The sequence below is a fragment of the Oncorhynchus gorbuscha genome, linkage group LG16, assembly GCF_021184085.1.
Source record: "Oncorhynchus gorbuscha isolate QuinsamMale2020 ecotype Even-year linkage group LG16, OgorEven_v1.0, whole genome shotgun sequence".
Lineage (NCBI taxonomy): Eukaryota > Metazoa > Chordata > Actinopteri > Salmoniformes > Salmonidae > Oncorhynchus > Oncorhynchus gorbuscha.
Genome location: NC_060188.1, coordinates 8,985,309 through 9,005,752, shown reverse-complemented (window position 1 = coordinate 9,005,752; position 20,444 = coordinate 8,985,309). Strand labels below are relative to the sequence as shown.

The window sequence follows — 20,444 nt, the reverse complement described above, 5'->3', positions numbered from 1 at the left end:
TTCCCTTTCACTTAATTATTTACCTTCATTACTTTTCTTTCTTCAAACATGCATACAACATTGTGTAAAAGTATCCTAAATTCAACAACAAAAAACATAACTTGCAAAAACGTAATAATTCTGTATCAGCAAAACACAGATAAATCAAGTGTTTTTTACTAAAATATCAATGTGTCTGACTACTACTTTGATATTTGAAGTCATTTATTAATTTTTTCGACAGTATTCTTATTTTGACTCCTACGCATCTGGAATAGACACTATTCTGTAGTTAGGACCTTAAAAGAGGGCTGGCAGCCTCTTATCATTTAAGTAAAGATGCAAAACATAATAGAATCAAGTAAGATTAACTTATTTAAGAAATGTTCAATTGACTTTAAAATATTAAATAATCATTAACTTTACATTAGCTGAACACAAATAAATACAGTTATTTACTCAGTAAGTTAATATTTGTTAACAGTACTCAAAAACATGAAATTATATGAAATCTTATTGACATATAATTTAGTACCACTTTTATGATTTGAGTTCTACTGACGGTTGGAGATGTTTGAGTAGCCACTACTAATTTTCATTAATGAGTTAGCCAGTGACTTTTTAAAGTGTAGGTAGCCTGAAAAAATATATATATATTCCCCATGAAATAGCCCACATAGGCTATAAAGCAGGTCCAACTCAGCCATGCAATGGTAGAACTCAGGGCTCCATCTCTCTCTAAGCAAAATGTGTTTTTATTTGATTCCCCGTAACCGTTACTTGCAGGCATGATTATTTATTCTTTGCACGCACTGGGTTCACCTAAATAAATGTAGTCCAGACACACGTGCACACACACACACAGCTTACTTTCCCATTTCTATCTCACACACAGCACAGGGAGAAGGGCTAGAGGCGGTTTCTGCACGCTTCTGTGCCAATGCGCAAACACATCACGCCGTGGGATAGGTCTCCCCAAATTGAGGCTGTGCTTGAGACGATCATGCGATTGAATGATGAGCGCGTCATGCTTGTCTTTCTGTTCGGCGCGATCCGTGACTCGGAGCTCCGCAATCCCCTGGGACACTGTTCCGCCCTCGATAGCTCTGCGATCGGCGTCTCGCCATTGCTCACAACGAATGGCTGCCTGTAGGAAGAGAGTGCGGGGAGAGGGCTATCGAATCCTCAATTGAAACGTTTTGGATCAGTTTCCCAGCTAAGGGGTGAGTATCTGCTGGAGAATGAGGATGTCTGATGGGGTCGTATGATGATGCAGGGGCTGTGGGCAAGACCGGTGTCCCTAGTTGGCACCGCGGTTTGGGGCAGATATCAGATGGGTTCGGAATGTTTCGTGGGGGTAAACTATTGTTTTGGGAAAGGTGTGCGATGGGGGATGGGTTGGTAAGAGGATGGCACCATCACAAACTTTAAACACCTCACCGGCTTGCGACTTCCGAGCCCCACATGCCTTTGTGGCTACTTTCTCCTCGGCAATATGATCGAAAACTTTTTACAGTGCACGATCAAATATTTTTATGTACCGTCAATTGTAAGAATTTATGTGAGCTACACGATTGAAATAATTGTTAGTTTCGGATACAAATATGTTGGCCATCTATCACATTGGTGAGAAGTGGTTAAATAGATGTCTTGTCTACCGACTTGAAACACCCCTGTTCTGTGCCGCACTGGTTCCGTCTGGCTCGCCCTCAGCTGCTGCGTGTCCTGAGATGACCTGTTGATGTCGGTAAAATGGAGTATAGCAGTGGGAGTCATTTCCCCATCCCAAAAATATTTAAATAAATACGATTTGGAATCGATAGCTGACACCGTGGGACAACTGTCAACCTCATCGATACAGTTTGTGACAATCTGTTGTTTTTAATTCGTGGGTAATCGCGGAAGCAGCGGATACTGTGCGGTTGTCTGAGTGCATGAGGTGGATGGTGCGCTGGGGCGAACCCAAAATATTTTAGCAGTGCTATGTTAGCTTGCTAGTTTAGCTAGCTTAGCTAGTCCTGACAGGCACCCGATTCACAGGCCTGCGGGTGGGATGCGTATATTGCAATGAAAGACGGGACTAATAGCGAAAGATGTGGACCTTTTCAAACTGATTAAAGTTCGTTAATATATCCGTATACGTTTTTGACAGCTGGCAAACGCCGTGGCGCTCCTGGATCGCGTGTTGCTGCAGTCACTGCCATTCTCTGTCGCCCCCCGGCCCGTGCCAGTGGAGCACTCCGAGCGGGCAGACTGGCACACGGCGCGGCGGTCACCTCCGTACACAGACAGCTATCGCCGCGGTTTGATCTTGTATCCTGGTCAAAACGCAACTCGCCGCCGGAGATACAATTTGTAGCTAGTAACAGCTAGCTATCACTTAAGAGGTTTGCTTTGAACTGTTTAATTTAATTGGTATTTAATGAATGTGGTTCGGGACAGTTTTCGATGTGATCAATTTGAGCATATGTTACGTGAATTCATTGAAACGATGAATAATGTATTTCAGTGAGAAAAGTATGTATTTCAATAAGAAAAGTAAACATTGAATTGATAGTTGCATTGTGTGTAGGCAACATTTTATAGCAGGCAAGCTATATCCTTACAGTAGACATGGGTTTTGAAACCAGGAAATGCCTATAAAATAGTTGTGCCAGCACCTTATTTTTTTTTTACCCTTATTTTACCAGGTAAATTGACTGAACACGTTCTAATTTAAAGCAATGACCTGGATATTGTTAAAGGGGAGAGGAGTGGGGATGAATGTGTGAAAGCTGGTGATGCCAGTTTGGAAATGTATCCAGGACACCAGGGTTAACATAATACCCCTACTCTTACAATAAGTGCCATGGGATCTTTAGTGACCACAGAGAGTCAGGACACCTGCTTAACGTCCTGTCTGAAAAATGTCACCCTACACAGGGCAATGTCCCCAATCACTGCCCTGGCGCATTGGGGTCTCATTCGACCAGAGGCAGTAGTGCCCCCTACTCCCATCCAGGGACTGACCAGGACCTTGCTTAGCCTCAGAGGCAAGCCAACAGTGGGATGCAGGGTGGCATGTTGCTGGCCACCACCCATGCAACCCTCTCTAATAATCTATAAGGCGATCTAAATTAATTTAGCAGTTGGTGTTTTCACAGACTATCGTCTAGGAGTGTGGATAAACTGGAAAATATTTTTTACTTTCTATAAGATCACAAATACGTCGGTCCTTGGTCCATCACAACATCACATAAGCTGTGGCTGCATTTTAAATGCTGGCAAAACATTCTTGAGGCTCCTGTGAAAAGACTGGCACTTATGTTGACACTGTGTGACCTAGTTCTGTGACTGAATCCACTGTCCGGTATGAGATGTGAGGCAGTGGGTGAACTGAACTTCTCCTCTGCCCTCTATAATATAATATAATATATGCCATTTAGCAGACACTTTTATCCAAAGCGACTTACAGTCATGTGTGCATACATTCTACGTATGGGTGGTCCCGGGGATCGAACCCAATACCCTGGCGTTACAAGCGCCATGCTCTACCAACTGAGCTACAGAAGGACCACCTGGCTGCTGTGCCTGACATGACCCCTTTGCTGGGCACAGCCCTTGTTCAGGCCCCTCTCCTACCCTCCTTGGTCGCTCTCTCAGTGCAAACTCCACAAACACACCCAGGCTTTATTCTATTCTGTGTGTGTGTCCTGCCAAACTGTGAACAGGCAGTATTGTTTAGTGTGTGTGTGTGAATGTGTGTGTGTTTGTTTGCGTTGGTGTGTGTGAGTGCGCATCTGTGTTTTTGCGAGAGGGCATAAGAGAGAGGGATGGAGACAAAGACAGTGTTTCTTTTACCAGTGTGGCTGGCTGGATCCCAAAGCCAGGCTTATATGTTGGGCTACTTACTTCACCTTTAATATGTTAGTCAGACTTCTTGTGAATATTGTGTTTCACTGGGTGAGAAGATTATAACGGTCTGTTAATGCTGCCACATAGTATCCACCCCGTCAATGGCAGCTTTTGTGTGTGTGTGTGTGTGTGTGTGTGTGTGTGTAGTCTATAAGCTGATGACTGCGTGTTACTGTATGTAGGTGCATAGATGCATGCTAGAACATGCATGTGTAATGGATGCAATAATAGCTTATAGCATCAGTTAGCGAATCAGATGCTTTTATGAAAAGTGACTAGTGACAGTGACACATTTAGTATGGGTGGCCCCCTGCCCGTGTTATGGGGTAAGCTGAGGTGGATGTCTGTGCTGTTTATGGTTGTTATGGGGTAAGCTGAGGTGGATGTCTGGGCTGTTTATGGTTGTTATGGGGTAAGCTGAGGTGGATGTCTGGGCTGTTTATGGTTGTTATGGGGTAAGCTGAGGTGGATGTCTGGGCTGTTTATGGTTGTTATGGGGTAAGCTGAGGTGGATGTCTGGGCTGTTTATGGTTGTTATGGGGTAAGCTGAGGTGGATGTCTGGGCTGTTTATGGTTGTTATGGGGTAAGCTGAGGTGGATGTCTGGGCTGTTTATGGTTGTTATGGGGTAAGCTGAGGTGGATGTCTGGGCTGTTTATGGTTGTTATGGGGTAAGCTGAGGTGGATGTCTGGGCTGTTTATGGTTGTTATGGGGTAAGCTGAGGTGGATGTCTGGGCTGTTTATGGTTGTTATGGGGTTAGCTGAGGTGGATGTCTGGGCTGTTTATGGTTGTTATGGGGTAAGCTGAGGTGGATGTCTGGGCTGTTTATGGTTGTTATGGGGTAAGCTGAGGTGGATGTCTGTGCTGTTTATGGTTGTTATGGGGTTAGCTGAGGTGGATGTCTGTGCTGAGCTTCAGAGATAGTGGGAGGGGAGAGGAGGCGCCTGCACCCTTAAAGTTCAGTGTATCTTAATAGTTCAGAGTGGCTCACTGTCTTTGTCTCCTCCTCTTCATCCACACACACACCATTCTATATGATGTTGTCGAGAGGAATGACAGACCTTTCATTTCTATTGACTTTAGAGCATAGGCCTATGAAATATTAGAGGGCTGCAGGTTGTTGTAAGCTTGAGAGAATAGGTTATGGGCAATTCAAACAAACCCACATTGTAGTACTGTAGGAGTAGGATATTTACACAGATGCAAACCCACATTGTAGTACTGTAGGAGTAGGATATTTACACAGATGTAAACCCACATTGTAGTACTGTAGGTAGTAGGATATTTACACAGATGTAAACACACATTGTAGTACTGTAGGATATTTACACAGATGTAAACCCACAGGATATTTACACAGATGTAAACACACATTGTAGTACTGTAGGAGTAGGATATTTACACAGATGTAAACACACATTGTAGATATTTACTGTAAACACACATTGTAGTACTGTAGGAGTAGGATATTTACACAGATGTAAACACACATTTTACAATCAAATAACATCTCTGAATTGGTTTTAGACAGTTTTAGGCCTATATAAATAGCAGATAGAAGCGATATGCTTTCACTTTTCAGAATAAGGTCTGTGTGTGTGTGTATGGGCATTGACATTTGCTACATATGGATAAGTAGGCTTTTTCAAATAGTATTTTAAGGGTCTCCTTTCTGCTCAGAACACACTGTAAAATGGTTTACTTTGTCTGAATGACAAATGAATGCGTTAGGTTCACTTCAGTTGCTTCCAAATGGGTATCATCACAAAACATGTTTTGTCCATTGGAGGGTGCTGTCTGCTAGTGTTAAGGTCAGTGATGAGCTGATAGCACCCATCATACGGAGAGGGAATCCTATGGTTGGGCTTTATTTTACAGCCCTCTATTTACCTGGTGTCCTTAGAAATTAGATGGTAATAATAGTGAAATTGCTTGATAATTAGGCCCTCCTTCTTAGTGGTTTCTCATTGACTGTAACATGCACCACTAGTACCATGTTACTTGTTATAGTGAACAAAAATATGAGTTCAACAATTTCAAAGATTTTACAGAGTTACTGTTTTATATAAGGAAATCAGTCAATTGAAATAAATGAATTAGGCCCTAATCTATGGATTTCACTTGACTGGGCAGAGGTGCAACCATGGGTGGGCATTGGCCCACCCACTGGGGAGCCAGGCCCAGCCACTGGGGAGCCAGGCCCAGCCAATCAGTTTTTCCCCACGAAATGGCTTTGTTACACACAGAAATGCACCTCAGTTTCATCAGCTGTTCAGGTGGCTGGTCTCAGACAATCCCGCAGGTAAAGAAGCCAGATGTGGAGGTCCTGGGCTGGCGTGGTTACATGTGGTCTGCGGTTGTAAGGCTGGTTGGACGTACTGCTAAATTCTCTGAAACGACGTTGGAGACGGCTTATGGTAGAGAAATGAACATTCAATTATCTGGCAACAGCTCTGGTGGACATTCCTGTATTCAACATGCTAATTGCCCACTCCCTCCAAACTTGAGATATCTGTAGCATTGTGTTGTGTGAAAAAACTACACATTATAAATAGCCTTTTATTGTCCCCAACAAAAGGTGCAACTGTGTAATGGTCATGCTGTTTAATCAGCTTCTTGATATGCCACACCTGTCAGGTGAACGGATTATCTTGGCAAAGAAGAAATGCTCACTAAAATAGACATACAAAAATGATGCACAACATTTGAGAGAAATAAGCTTTTTGAAAGTATGGAACATTCCTGGGATATTTTATTTCAGCTCATGAAACATGGGACCAACACTTTACATGTTACATTTATATTGTTGTTCAGGGTACCAATGGTGTTGGAATCCATGATATAGGTTAAGTACAGGGCATTACTGTTTGTTGCTTCATTAGGTTGGGGACAAACGGGTCAGCCTCATGCAGAAGATTGGGAACTGATTTAATTGGTTCCTTTAAAATATGTTTCTGATATCCCTCTCTCTCTCCAGACCCTGTGGTGGTGTGCGTAGCGCACCATGGCCCAGACCCTTCAGATGGCGATTCCTAACTTTGGCAACAACGTCCTGGAGTGTCTGAACGAGCAGCGTCTCCAGGGGCTCTACTGCGATGTCTCCGTGGTCGTCAAGGGACACGCCTTCAAGGTGGGATATTACTGTGTGAATTACGTAGATTGTGTACTATAATGTACATTTAGTTTTTTAGTGTTCTATCCCGGCGGTAACGGATTGATTTTTATGACTTTATTATCCCGTTGCCCTTCATGACTTGCCATTATTGGTCAACATTTATTGATGTTAGAAAAATAACAGAGAAAATCGAATCACTGAATCAGCATCTGAATGATCATAATCATGACATTTTGCACCTCCCAAAAGATCATCCACACAGTTTTAAAATAAATGTATCGTTCAAACAAAGGAAACATTCCTTATATAGCTCTATAGAATCTTCTTACTCCTCCCTCCTTCTCCTCCAGGCTCACCGTGCCGTGCTTGCGGCCAGCAGCTCTTACTTCCGGGACCTGTTCAGCACTGGGGGAGGCAGCGGCTCCAAGACCCCCACAGTGGTGGAGCTCCCCCCGGCCGTCCAGCCCCAGAGCTTCCAGCAGATCCTGGCCTTCTGCTACACAGGCCGCCTCAGCATGACAGTGGGAGACCAGTTCCTCCTCATGTACACCGCAGGCTTCCTGCAGATCCAGCAGATCATGGAGAAGGGCACAGAGTTCTTCCTCAAGGTAATAATACATGGGTTTTATATAGCCTTTTTAACAACCCAAGCATGTTTAAAGGAAAACTCCACCAAAAAATGATATTTTGGTATTTGTTTCATTAGTCCATTGTTGATATAGTCCAGAAAGGTTTTGCATGTCAGCAATCAACTTTTCAAGATTTATAACTTTCAAAATACAGAAATACAGACTTTATGATGCATTTTGCATCATGTGATACCGGCTGCAAAACATTTGACCAAAATATTGTTTTTGGGTGGAGTTTTCCTTTAAGGATAGGAGGCCTCCTTCAAAGGGGAGCCTTGTCCTGCATCACAATCACACACCGTGACCACAGGTTGTGCCGTTATGCTGTGCTCTTTATTCAGAGGTCTTAGAATAATACACACATACATACCAGGGTTTCTGTTAGCCTATAATAGCTTGCTTTTGTCCGTATAAAAAACAAAAAAATGCAGATAAAAAACATTTGCGTCGGCCAACTGCTAGGGAGAAGAGAAAATCCAATTGCGAAATAATGCTTTTTAGGCTATTTATTGATGGAAATACATTTGACTGGTCATGCTTATCGGTAATCTGCATAATTTAGTGGAAGTAAATCGGTATGTGTGTACAGTATATTTGTATGTACAGTATCTTAAAATACGAGGTAAAATTATTACGTCGGAGCTCTGGAAAGAGGCCTGATTTCCTGAGTTGGAATTCCGAGTTGGGTGACTGTTCAAAACTTTTTTCCCAGTCAGAGCTAGTTTTTTTCCCAGTCAGAGCTAGTTTTTTTCCCAGTCAGAGCTAGTTTTTTCCCAGTCAGAGCTAGTTTTTTTCCCAGTCAGAGCTAGTTTTTTTCCCAGTCAGAGCTAGTTTTTTTCCCAGTCAGAGCTAGTTTTTTTCCCAGTCAGAGCTAGTTTTTTTCCCAGTCAGAGCTAGTTTTTTTCCCAGTCAGAGCTAGTTTTTTTCCCAGTCAGAGCTAGTTTTTTTCCCAGTCAGAGCTAGTTTTTTCCCCAGTCAGAGCTAGTTTTTTCCAAATGTCAGAGCTAGTTTTTTCCCCAGTCAGGGCTAGTTTTTTCCCCAGTCAGGGCTAGTTTTTTTCCCAGTCAGGGCTAGTTTTTTCCCCAGTCAGAGCTAGTTTTTTCCCCAGTCAGAGCTAGTTTTTTCCCCAGTCAGAGCTAGTTTTTTCCCCAGTCAGAGCTAGTTTTTTCCCCAGTCAGAGCTAGTTTTTTCCCCAGTCAGAGCTAGTTTTTTCCCCAGTCAGAGCTAGTTTTTTCCCCAGTCAGAGCTAGTTTTTTCCCCAGTCAGAGCTAGTTTTTTCCCCAGTCAGAGCTAGTTTTTTCCCCAGTCAGAGCTAGTTTTTTCCCCAGTCAGAGCTAGTTTTTTCCCCAGTCAGAGCTAGTTTTTTCCCCAGTCAGAGCAGTAGCTTTTTTCCCCAGTCAGAGCTAGTTTTTTCCCCAGTCAGAGCTAGTTTTTTCCCCAGTCAGAGCTAGTTTTTTCCCCAGTCAGAGCTAGTTTTTTCCCCAGTCAGAGCTAGTTTTTCCCCAGTCAGAGCTAGTTTTTTCCCCAGTCAGAGCTAGTTTTTTCCCCAGTCAGAGCTAGTTTTTTCCCCAGTCAGAGCTAGTTTTTTCCCCAGTCAGAGCTAGTTTTTTCCCCAGTCAGAGCTAGTGTTTTCCCCAGTCAGAGCTAGTGTTTTCCCCAGTCAGAGCTAGTTTTTCCCCAGTCAGAGCTAGTTTTTCCCCAGTCAGAGCTAGTTTTTTCCCCAGTCAGAGCTAGTTTTTTCCCCAGTCAGTTTTTTCCCCAGTCAGAGCTAGTTTTTTCCCCAGTCAGAGCTAGTTTTTCCCCAGTCAGAGCTAGTTTTTCCCCAGTCAGAGCTAGTTTTTTCCCCAGTCAGAGCTAGTTTTTTCCCCAGTCAGAGCTAGTTTTTCCCCAGTCAGAGCTAGTTTTTTTCCCCAGTCAGAGCTAGTTTTTTCCCCAGTCAGAGCTAGTTTTTTCCCCAGTCAGAGCTAGTGTTTTCCCCAGTCAGAGCTAGTTTTTTCCCCAGTCAGAGCTAGTTTTTTCCCCAGTCAGAGCTAGTTTTTTCCCCAGTCAGCTAGTTTTTCCCCAGTCAGAGCTAGTTTTTTCAGAGCTAGTTTTTTCCCCAGTCAGAGCTAGTGTTTTCCCCAGTCAGAGAGTTTTCCCCAGTCAGAGCTAGTGTTTTCCCCAGTCAGAGCTAGTGTTTTCCCCAGTCAGAGCTAGTGTTCCCCAGTCAGAGCTAGTGTTTTCCCCAGTCAGAGCTAGTGTTTTCCCCAGTCAGAGCTAGTGTTTTCCCCAGTCAGAGCTAGTGTTTTCCCCAGTCAGAGCTTGTGTTTTTCCCCAGTCAGAGCTTGTGTTTTTCCCCAGTCAGAGCTTGTGTTTTTCCCCAGTCAGAGCTTGTGTTTTTCCCCAGTCAGAGCTTGTGTTTTTCCCCAGTCAGAGCTTGTGTTTTTCCCCAGTCAGAGCTTGTGTTTTTCCCCAGTCAGAGCTTGTGTTTTTCCCCAGTCAGAGCTTGTGTTTTTCCCCAGTCAGAGCTAGTGTTTTCCCCAGTCAGAGCTTGTGTTTTTCCCCAGTCAGAGCTTGTGTTTTTCCCCAGTCAGAGCTTGTGTTTTTCCCCAGTCAGAGCTTGTGTTTTTCCCCAGTCAGAGCTTGTGTTTTTCCCCAGTCAGAGCTTGTGTTTTTCCCCAGTCAGAGCTTGTGTTTTTCCCCAGTCAGAGCTTGTGTTTTTCCCCAGTCAGAGCTTGTGTTTTTCCCCAGTCAGAGCTTGTGTTTTTCCCCAGTCAGAGCTTGTGTTTTTCCCCAGTCAGAGCTTGTGTTTTTCCCCAGTCAGAGCTTGTGTTTTCCCCAGTTTCCAGTTGTTTTGAACGCACTGAAGTCAGAAGTCAGAGATTTCTCAGTTGCTTTGAACGCTGTGTCAAACGGCAACAGAAGGCAGGCTTCATCAGCGCGTCACACACCACTTTGCAATGAGCCGGAGGCAGTATGCATTTTGAAAACATATACTTAATTGTTTGAAACCTGCATGTCTTATGTTGTTTCAAAGTAGCCTATTAGATCTCTCGTTCTAAATTTATAACGGATATTTTCATCTGTTACATGAAACCGCTCGCATGTGTAGTGCCCTTTTGATAAGGGTGTTTTCCTGCTAATTGCATTATGGAACGAACATTCGTGCATAGCCTACTGCCTTGTGCACAGTACTGCGCTTATAATGTGACAAAATAATAGTTTATCGACATTTTAAGCTAAACGTTGTGATCTGGCCTACTGATGAATTTGGGCTCTATCGGCCCACAACTGGCCCAGAGTCTGTTTGAAATAGGCTATTTATTCTCAACAAGCTGACCAATAGAATAGGTAGCCTAAACATTTCTACTAAAGTAGATTGACACCGGCTAGTCATTTTGCTGTTGGTTACTCATCTTGTTGGCTGAGGAAAAGTAAATCTGTTTGAAGTGCACATCAGAAGGACCGCACATCGTTGCATCCTCGACTTGCATGTTCTGTGAATAGGAATGACCGTATTCTAAATGTGATTGCTGTCGTTCTGAGCCCTGTGGGTGGACGCCCTAATCACGCTATGCACCAAATGCAAATGTGCCCGGTAAATTTTCTCAAATGTCCGATAAATTAAAATTTTGCTGATCAAGTGTCCAGTGCCACATGTTCAGAAACCCTGATAGATTTTGAACGTGTTTAGCAGAACTCTACCAGGTGTTTCCAGAGCGACAGTACACTCAACTGAGATGCGTAAACAACCACTTATCACAATCATTGCAAGTATTTGCATATACAGTATATTTATATTTCCATAATAAACTATTGATAAATGTATTCTCTCCATATTCCTCCTCCAGGTTTCCTCGCCCAGCTGTGACTCCCAGGGCCTGCAAGCCGAGGAGGCTCCGCCCTCTGAACCCCAGAGCCCCGTCACTCAAACCGTTGCCATGGGGACTGGCAGTCGCCCCGCCTCCTGCCTTACCCCCCTCCCCCTCATGTCGCGGGTGAAGACAGAGCAGCAGGGCAACCAATCAGAAGCCTCGCCCTACTCGGTGGTGTGCACTCCTGTGGCTAAGCGCTTGTGGGAGGGCGGCAGCAGCCGAGACGGGGGTGGAGGGGGCTCAGGTGGAGGCGGATCCAGGAAGGCCGCCCGCTTTTCCCAGGAGTCCGTGCGAGGGAGTGCCATCCAGAGCTCGGGGGCGCTGGCACTGGCCATGGGCATGGGGGCCAGCGGAGCGGGGATAGGATCAGGGGTCGGGGGCCACGGCAGCGGTTCCAACGGGAGTGTGGTCTCCATGGGCAACGTGGCATCGGAGGGCGCCAGCCCGGGCACGATGAGCGCCTACACCAGTGACTCGCCTATCAGTTACCATGACGAAGAGGAAGAGGAGGAGGTGACTGAGGAGCAGACGGAGGAGCAGTACAGGCAGATCTGTAACATGTACACCATGTACAGCATGCTCAACGTGGGCGCCGCAGGTACCGACGTGTGTGTGTGTGTGTGTGTGTGTGTGTGTGTGTGTGTGTGTGTGTGTGTGTGTGTGTGTGTGTGTGTGTGTGTGTGTGTGTGGTGTGTGTAAAGGTCAGACCAGACAGATCTGTACCATGTACAGCATGTACAGCATGCTCAACGTGGGCGCCGCAGGTACCGACATGTGTGTGTGTGTATATAAAGGTCAGACCAGACAGATCTGTACCATGTACACCGTATACAGCATGCTCAACGTGGGTGCCGCAGGTACCGACGTGTGTGTGTGTATAAAGGTCAGACCAGACAGATCTGTAACATGTACACCATGTACAGCATGCTCAACGTGGGCGCCGCAGGTACCGACGTGTGTGTGTGTGTGTAAAGGTCAAACCAGACAGATCTAACACACGTCTTTCTCCTTCTGGTAGCTGGTGAGCGTGTGGAGGCCCTGCCGGACCACTCAGAGACCCGGGGTCGTATGCGGGGTCGCCAGGACCTGTCGTCTCTCCCCGCTGAGCTCATCACACAGATAGGCAACCGCTGCCACCCCAAACTATACGAGGAGGGGGACCCCGCAGAGAAACTAGAGCTTGTCTCAGGTCAGTGTGTGTGGATCCATTCTGTCATTTCAGAACTGGAGTACGAGAAGGGTCAGAAAAGGGTCTAGGGACTGAAGTGGAATGTGGCCTTGTTAAAGATGTGCTCTCTTAATTTGAACAGCGGGAAACTAATCCTGCAGCAACAGGAAATGTGAATTATTATGAGGATTATAATGAATGGACATGTTGTAGGGGTTGCTAGATTTTTCGTTAGGGTGAATCTAGTCTGAAATGTTAAAATGGAAGCCTTTTTAAACCTTGAATACACTAGTTTGCATCTTCTCTGCAACAACCGAGTGATCAAATGAATATATATAAGCGGTGTACTGAGTGTAGAAAACGTTAAGAACACCTGCTCTTTCAATGACAGACTGACCAGCTATGATCCCTTATTGATGTCCCTTGTTAAATCCACTTCAATCAGTGTAGATGAAGGGGTGGAGACGGGTTGAACAAGTTTTTTTAAGCCTTGAGACATAGATTGTGTATGTGAGCCATTCAGAGGGTGAATAGGCAAGACAAAATATTGAAGTGCCTTTGAACAGGGTATGGTAGTAGGTACCAGGGGCACCAGTTTGGGTCAAGAACTGCAACGCTGCTTGGTTTTTCATGCTCAACAGTGCTCAACTGTGAGGTGACTGTATGTAAGAGATGAGGCATGTGTCAGTGTGGTTAATATCAGCCACGTCGAGGCCTCTCTAGGAGCCTATGTTACGTTCCACTGCCACCTTGTCCTAGAGTACACACCCAGTCTACATGTGGACTACAGTCAAGTATTCCCATCTGTTTGGCCTGCTGCTTGTTTGTTTATTATGCCGAGTCAGACCCAGGATGGGTGTTTGGGTCTATGTTTCAGTGTGTGTGTTCTTCTTTGATATTGTGTGTGTAAACAGGATGTGTCTGTGTGTGTTTTACAGATGGTGTGTGTGGTGTATGAGGGGTATATCCAGGTTTGTGTGTGTAAACAGGATGTGTCTGTGTGTGTTTTACAAATAGTGTGTGTGGTGTATGAGGGGTATATCCAGGTTTGTGTGTGTGTAAACAGGATGTGTCTGTGTGTGTTTTACAAATAGTGTGTGTGGTGTATGAGGGGTATATCCAGGTTTGTGTGTGTGTAAACAGGATGTGTCTGTGTGTGTTTTACAAGTGGTGTATGAGGGGTATATCCAGGTTTGTGTGTGTAAACAGGATGTGTCTGTGTGTGTTTTAAAGATGGTGTGTATGAGGGGTATATCCAGGTTTGTGTGTGTGTCAACAGGATGTGTCTGTGTGTGTTTTAAAGATGGTGTGTATGAGGGGGTATATCCAGGTTTGTGTGTGTGTGTAAACAGGATGTGTCTGTGTGTGTTTTAAAGATGGTGTGTATGAGGGGGTATATCCAGGTTTGTGTGTGTGTGTAAACAGGATGTGTCTGTGTGTGTTTTAAAGATGATGTGTATGGGGGGGTATATCCAGGTTTGTGTGTGTGTAAACAGGATGTGTCTGTGTGTGTTTTAAAGATGGTGTGTATGAGGGGGTATATCCAGGTTTGTGTGTGTAGGATTTCAATAGGGGTAGTGTCTGGAGTAGTCCATGGTGACACTGTTCTGTGTGTGTGTTTTTGTTGAGGATTCTCACTAATGTGTGTCTCTGCAGGTACGTGTGTGTTCATATCTCGAGCCCAGCTGATGAACTGTCATGTGAGTGCAGGGACCAGACACAAGGTGTTGCTCAGGAGGCTGCTGGCTGCCTTCTTCGACAGGTTAGTGTGTCTTTCTCTCTCACACGTGTGTGTGTGTGTGTGTGTGTGTGTGTGTGTGTGTGTGTGTGTGTGTGTGTGTGTGTGTGTGTGTGTGTGTGTGTGTGTGTGTGTGTGTGTGTGTGTGTGTGTGTGTGTGTGTGTGTGTGTGTGTGTGTGTCTGACGTGTGTGTGTGTGTGTGTGTGTGTGTGTCTGTGTGTGTGTGTGTGTGTGTGTGTGTGTCTGACGTGTGTGTGTGTGTGTGTCTGACGTGTGTGTGTGTGTGTGTGACGTGTGTGTGTGTGTTTATACGTCTGACAAGTGTGTGTGTGTGTGTGTGTGTGTGTGTGTGTTTATACGTCTGACAAGTGTGTGTGTGTGTGTTTATACGTCTGACAAGTGTGTGTGTGTGTTTATACGTCTGACAAGTGTGTGTGTGTGGGTGTTTATACGTCTGACAAGTGTGTGTGTGTGGGTGTTTATACGTCTGACAAGTGTGTGTGGGTGGGTGTTTATACGTCTGACAAGTGTGTGTGGGTGGGTGTTTATACGTCTGACAAGTGTGTGTGGGTGGGTGTGTGTGGGTGTTTATACGTCTGACAAGTGTGTGTGGGTGGGTGTTTATACGTCTGACGTGTGTGTGTGTGTTTATACGTCTGACAAGTGTGTGTGGGTGTTTATACGTCTGACAAGTGTGGGTGGGTGTTTGTACGTCTGACAAGTGTGTGTGTGTTAACAGTTGATGGATGTCTGTATGTTTATAAAGGTATCATTATACTCTCTCCCTGTCAGGAATACTCTGGCTAACAGCTGTGGAACAGGAATCCGCTCCTCCACTAACGACCCCAGCCGCAAGCCCCTGGACAACAGAGTGTTGCACGCAGTCAAATGTGAGTGTTTCACTTGAACACAAGTGCCTTTTTGTTAGTACAAATGAACGGCTGATTTATGATTGGGCTCATCAATCCTAACTCTCTGGTCTTTTCCTCTTTTCTCTCTTATTCTCTCTCTATCCCCCTCCTTCCCTCCCTCATTCCTTCCTCCCCTCTCGCTCTCTCTCCTCCCTCCATCAGTCTACAGCCAGAACTTCGCCACGAGCTTCAAGGAGAGCGAGATGAACGCCATCGCGGCGGACATGTGCACCAACGCCCGCCGCGTCGTCCGCAAGAGCTGGATCCCCAAGCTGAAGCTGCTCATGGCCGAGGGCGACGCATACTCCGCCTTCCTCCCCGACGCCAAGATGGAGGCTGACGCCCTAGGGGTGGAGCCAACCTTTGAACCCAACTCCCTGGAGGGCGCCGAGACGGGTGGCTCGTCTGGCGAGTCGCTGCAGGGGGTGGGAAGCGACGGAGGCACTTTGTTTTAGATGGGGAGGTGGAGTACAGAAGTGTTTAGAAGACGATGATGATGATGAATACCTATATTTCCCTGTACTCCTTTCTTCTCCTCTGGTGGTGTGGCCCATCCCCCTGACCCTTTGGCCTTTTCATCCTCCACCTCCGACATGTGACTCTGAAACGTTGCTAGGGGAAACAGGGGTTGTTACCAGGATGTTAACCAGGAAGTTATGCTTTCATTTTGAAAGCGAGAGTCCAAGCAATCGCAACTTCCAATATGGTTTCTGCTGTATATTAGTATGGGGGTAGAGAAAGGGTGATGGGTTTGTGGGGATGCAGTATTTTTGGGGGATTAACCAAATTCCTGCCTCTCCATATCAAAACACATTCCCCTGGTTTTGAATGTAGATGTCAGCAGCATTGCACAATGTCAGTCTGAAGGATTGTATCCCAACCTCTTGAGGAAAAAGAAACCGACAGAAAGATAACTACTCTATGGATATGAGAGAGACTGTAGGTTCTCTCTAGAATGAGAGAAAGAGAAAAGGGGAGAGAGGGAGCGATAGAAAGACCCCTAACCCACCAACCCCACACCCTTCTGTGACCAGAACAAAATGATTATGCCCTCAGTTTTAATGTACTGTCTCTCTTCTTGTAGCTTTTGTGACCACAGCTCGTTTCTCTGTTTGTAACATGGATCCAGAGATGAGGACTACAGGTGTACAACCTGTAATTGTAAAGAAATCCAAGGGGAACAGAAAAAGACGGTCATATTTTTTTGAATACGTATTTATACAACTGTTGTTGTTTACAGAGAGAAAGAGAGGGATTGGTCTTAAATCTCTGTTGTTTCATTGTATTTTGAACAGCTGTTTTTGCAAAGAAAGTCCTGCTCCGAAAAATAAGATTTAAAAGCAAATAAGTAAAAGTGCTATTTTTGCATAGAAATATGGTATTGATCAAGTGGTCAGAAAAGTCTTAACGTAAGGGCCTTTTGAGTTTTGTTTTGACAAACTGTTGAACTGAAAAATATCTGTTTTTAAGACAGAACTGGGCACTTTCTACCTGCGGCAATCCAATATAGCTTATCTTATTCTTGTCCTTTTTTCTCTATGGAAATTGTCAAGGAAGCCTACCTATGTGGCTGTTCACAACGATGACTGACTCTGTTATGCTTGCTAGCGACGTTACTATGCTAGCTAAACTGCTTACTCGGAAATCACGGCTAAATGTAAAAATGCACAGCTTGAATCAACTGGTGGACTGCTGCAACTATCGTGCTAGCTAGCTAACCCCTCCTCTGTTGGTTAGTGACTGGCTCCGAAGCAGACTACTGACATCATTACACATCATGAGGTGGTGATTCAATGACCGGAAAACATTTGGAATAATGGAATGTGCCTTTTTTAATCAACATGGATATGCAGGGGTGGGTCCTGCTTATGTTGATGTTGGGAAGGAGGGAGTAGAATGGGGTTTAAAAGGTGGCAGGTCATTCAGCTTGAGACAGAGTTGTAACACACACACACACATGTGTTCCAAAGAGAGATGGGGTGAGGTCAGGGGGATTGGCATTCCGGTGGAGTATGTTGGTGTGTTTTAAACAGTCTCATATATGTGCGAGAGCAAGCATTTGTGTTCATTCCTTGAATGTGACTGAAAAGTATATTTGTTCCTGTGCGATTGATGTGTGTGAGTGCGCTTTACGTGGATGTGCGTATGTGTGAGTGCGCTTTAGGTGGGTGTGTGTGAGTGTCCTCCACCTGGTAGTCTTTTGGATTGGTTTAAGACTCCCTCTGCTGGGACACTTGTCTTTGTGAACGATGACCTACACCATCTTCCATACACCTTTGCAATCCTAAAGATGTGAGACACCTTCAGATAGAAAAGTGATGTATAGAGCGGACACAATTCACTTTTCTCCATACGGCAGAGAAGCAGGTCCACTCTATGCATGACATTTCTGTCCTGATTGCTGTTGTTTAACTCTCTCTCACGCTTGGTAAATCCAAGATGGACAATGGTGGATATGTTCAAGGGGAGGTGAAGCACCTTTTTAAATGGGATGAACCCATGTTTCCTGCACCTTCGATAAAGGGTTTTGATGTGTTGTGTGGAGAATCAACCCAAGGGATGGCCTTGTTCAAATACTTTTAAGCGGCATCCTTCCTCCCTTTCATTGATGTAAGCACTTCAGGGACGGGACTAAAGGAAGGGTGCATTTAGAGAATATTGGAACTTAGCCTGCATCTCAGATCTGTGGATGTGGGATGCACTGGGATGACTCCTGTTGTAAATATTGGGACCGTTGAGCTGACTTTCTTTCTACGCTCGTCTAGCGATTTCCTATGTAGGGTGATTGTGTAAAAGTGTGGAAGCGATGAGAGGACTGTTTTTTTTATATATATTTTTTATTTTTTACTTGGTCTCGCGTGTTGTCGAGACGTCATGGAGACTGATGTGTGTGTGTGTGAGCTCCCAGCATGCATTTGGCCTACAGGTCAGAGGAGGATGATGGTTGCTTTGGTCTTAAAGTACTGGCCTAATGTGCTACTGAGTTGGTGTGACTGAAGGGAGGGAGGAGGGGTCATGTTTAGGGAGAGAGGTGTCATGGCTGCAGACTGTCCATCAGAATATTGTACAGAAAAAAATATAATTTTTCAAAATGTTTTTTCTTTTATTGCTTATGTTTTCTTTAAAGAAACATGTACTGTAAAGACCTTAAAGAAATGCTACTAATTGAAGGTGGTGAATGATTTACCTACTACTTGCTGAAGAAAAAATTGAAAAGGAAAGAAAGATAACTGTACGATAGCTAGACAGAGCACCGATAGCTAGACAGAGCACCGATAGCTAGACAGAGAACTGTATATATTTTTATCATTGTTTGTGATGAGGGTTCCATGAGAGGTTCTTCCGGGGGGGGGGGGACTAGGCCACTGTACTGTCTTATCTATTGGGGGGAATGCTTTTTGGGGAGATGGGTGGGTAGTAGTGGGTGTGTGGTGCTATAGAGGTCTGAATTACAAACTTTGCACCTGTTATTGAACCTATACACCAGGGTCTGATTTCACCCTGCTGAACAGATCCCATGATATTATGGACAAGGTCAGATCCAGTCTTATTCACCATCCTGCTGTTCACATGTGGTACTGGAGCTACCACCAGATGACAGTATTTCCCCCACAGACCATAGTCAATGACTGAGTTGGTTACTAAGTGATCAAAGTTCAGTTTTGTGTGTTTTGGAGAGGGTTACTTCTCTCAGCTCTGAAGCACAAGACTAAAGGAACAGAAAGGAATGTTTGTTTGTGTGGGACAGGACAGTTCAAGCTGATCCATCCTCCATCCCTACAGGTAGATGTCCCTCCTCCCCCAACACACACACATCTCAAGAGGATGGACAAAGGCAGTGTCCAGTGTGGTGTATATAGGCTTGGAGAAGGACCTTTTTTCACATATACATATATAAATATGAATATATGTATAGATATATCCTGTATATTATACATAGAGGCACTACAGTTTAATTGTTAGTCGTGCACTCTCAGCATGAGGTATATACCCACAAACAGCTTATTGAAACCAGTGCAGTAGCATCCCCAATGTTTCTGCCCCTGCTCCTTGCCCTCTGTGACCCTGTAGCGCCAGTGCTCATTCTGTTCTCATTGTTTTCCAAGTGCCAATGACTTTGTGAAACCCCTTAACTGTGACCCAATATTATTCAAGGTAATTGCACATTAACTATTGTAAAGAAAAATCATTAAGATAAATGTCAACATGGATTAAAAATGTCAACATGGATTTAAAAAAAACTCTTAATAAAAGGTTTGTAACAAATGATTTGTGACCTTGCTCCTTTTTTTCCAAATATTTGTACCACTGTAAATTATAGGTTTGCTACCTGCTGTAATTAGACATGATCAAAGGTCTGTTCACTCTGTTGTGGTGATTTTGGCAATAATGAAGATGGGCCATTTAAAGTGAGAGCACCAAATGGAATGTGGGCAAGGGAGTGCATAGTAAGTGAATCAAATCACAGCTCATCAATTGAATGCTTCTTGGTTCCATTTGGACCTTGACTTAGAAATGATGCATACAACTTATATTGGACAGGGACATATTGAACCAAAGAGTCCAGATGGAGGATAGGACAGGAAATACTAGAGGTGTGATTTTGGATTGTTGGAATACAAAAGAAAGTCTCTAAATTACAATAACACAGTCTGAATGAGTCTTTCTGTATTAATAGAACAAGGCATTGGTCTGTCATTGTCATGGATGAACAAATTTGAAACTGCACCATTATATTTCAGTGTTTATATTACATGAAAGGTAAACCAAAGCATTAGGTCTTGAAGAAACCATGTAAAAGTCATGCAATATATATATATATATATTTCACCTTGATTTAACCATTAAGGCCAGTTGAGGACAAGTTGTGAAATGAATGAAAGCTTGCTGAGTGAGAACGTTTTCTTTGCCAATCCAGAGACAGTTGGCTGATAGTTTGATTAGCACTGAGCACGTGCATGGCTTGCTTGCTCCTTTCATCGATGTCAGATTTCCAGCGGCATCCTTGCTGCCAGATGTGCATCCCAAAATAAATGAGTTGAGTTGACCCCAAAACGCGCCATCACTGGATTAAGCGCGCTCCCGATGCCCATATTTGGGCTCAGGGAAGCAGAGCGCACAGTCTTGACAATACCAAGTAAGGAGATGTGTTCT

At 44.5% G+C, this 20,444-nt stretch overlaps 1 protein-coding gene across 2 annotated transcripts; it reads left to right on the top strand.

Annotated features, from left to right (window-relative positions):
• Positions 1-1,046: 1,046 nt before the first annotated feature.
• LOC123999289 (nucleus accumbens-associated protein 1-like) lies at positions 1,047-19,559 on the top strand. Of its 2 annotated transcripts, none has more exons than XM_046304898.1 (8): positions 1,047-1,202; positions 6,852-7,004; positions 7,340-7,597; positions 11,449-12,070; positions 12,491-12,661; positions 14,297-14,402; positions 15,172-15,269; positions 15,453-19,559. In XM_046304898.1, the coding sequence occupies exons 2-8, from the start codon at positions 6,879-6,881 to the stop codon at positions 15,743-15,745; spliced, it is 1,674 nt and encodes a 557-aa protein (XP_046160854.1). In that variant the 5' UTR covers positions 1,047-1,202; positions 6,852-6,878; the 3' UTR covers positions 15,746-19,559. The 2 variants fall into 2 exon arrangements, with proteins under 2 accessions (XP_046160854.1, XP_046160855.1); XM_046304899.1 differs by lacking the exon at positions 1,047-1,202 and adding an exon at positions 1,710-2,366.
• The last annotated feature ends 885 nt before the right edge of the window (positions 19,560-20,444 follow it).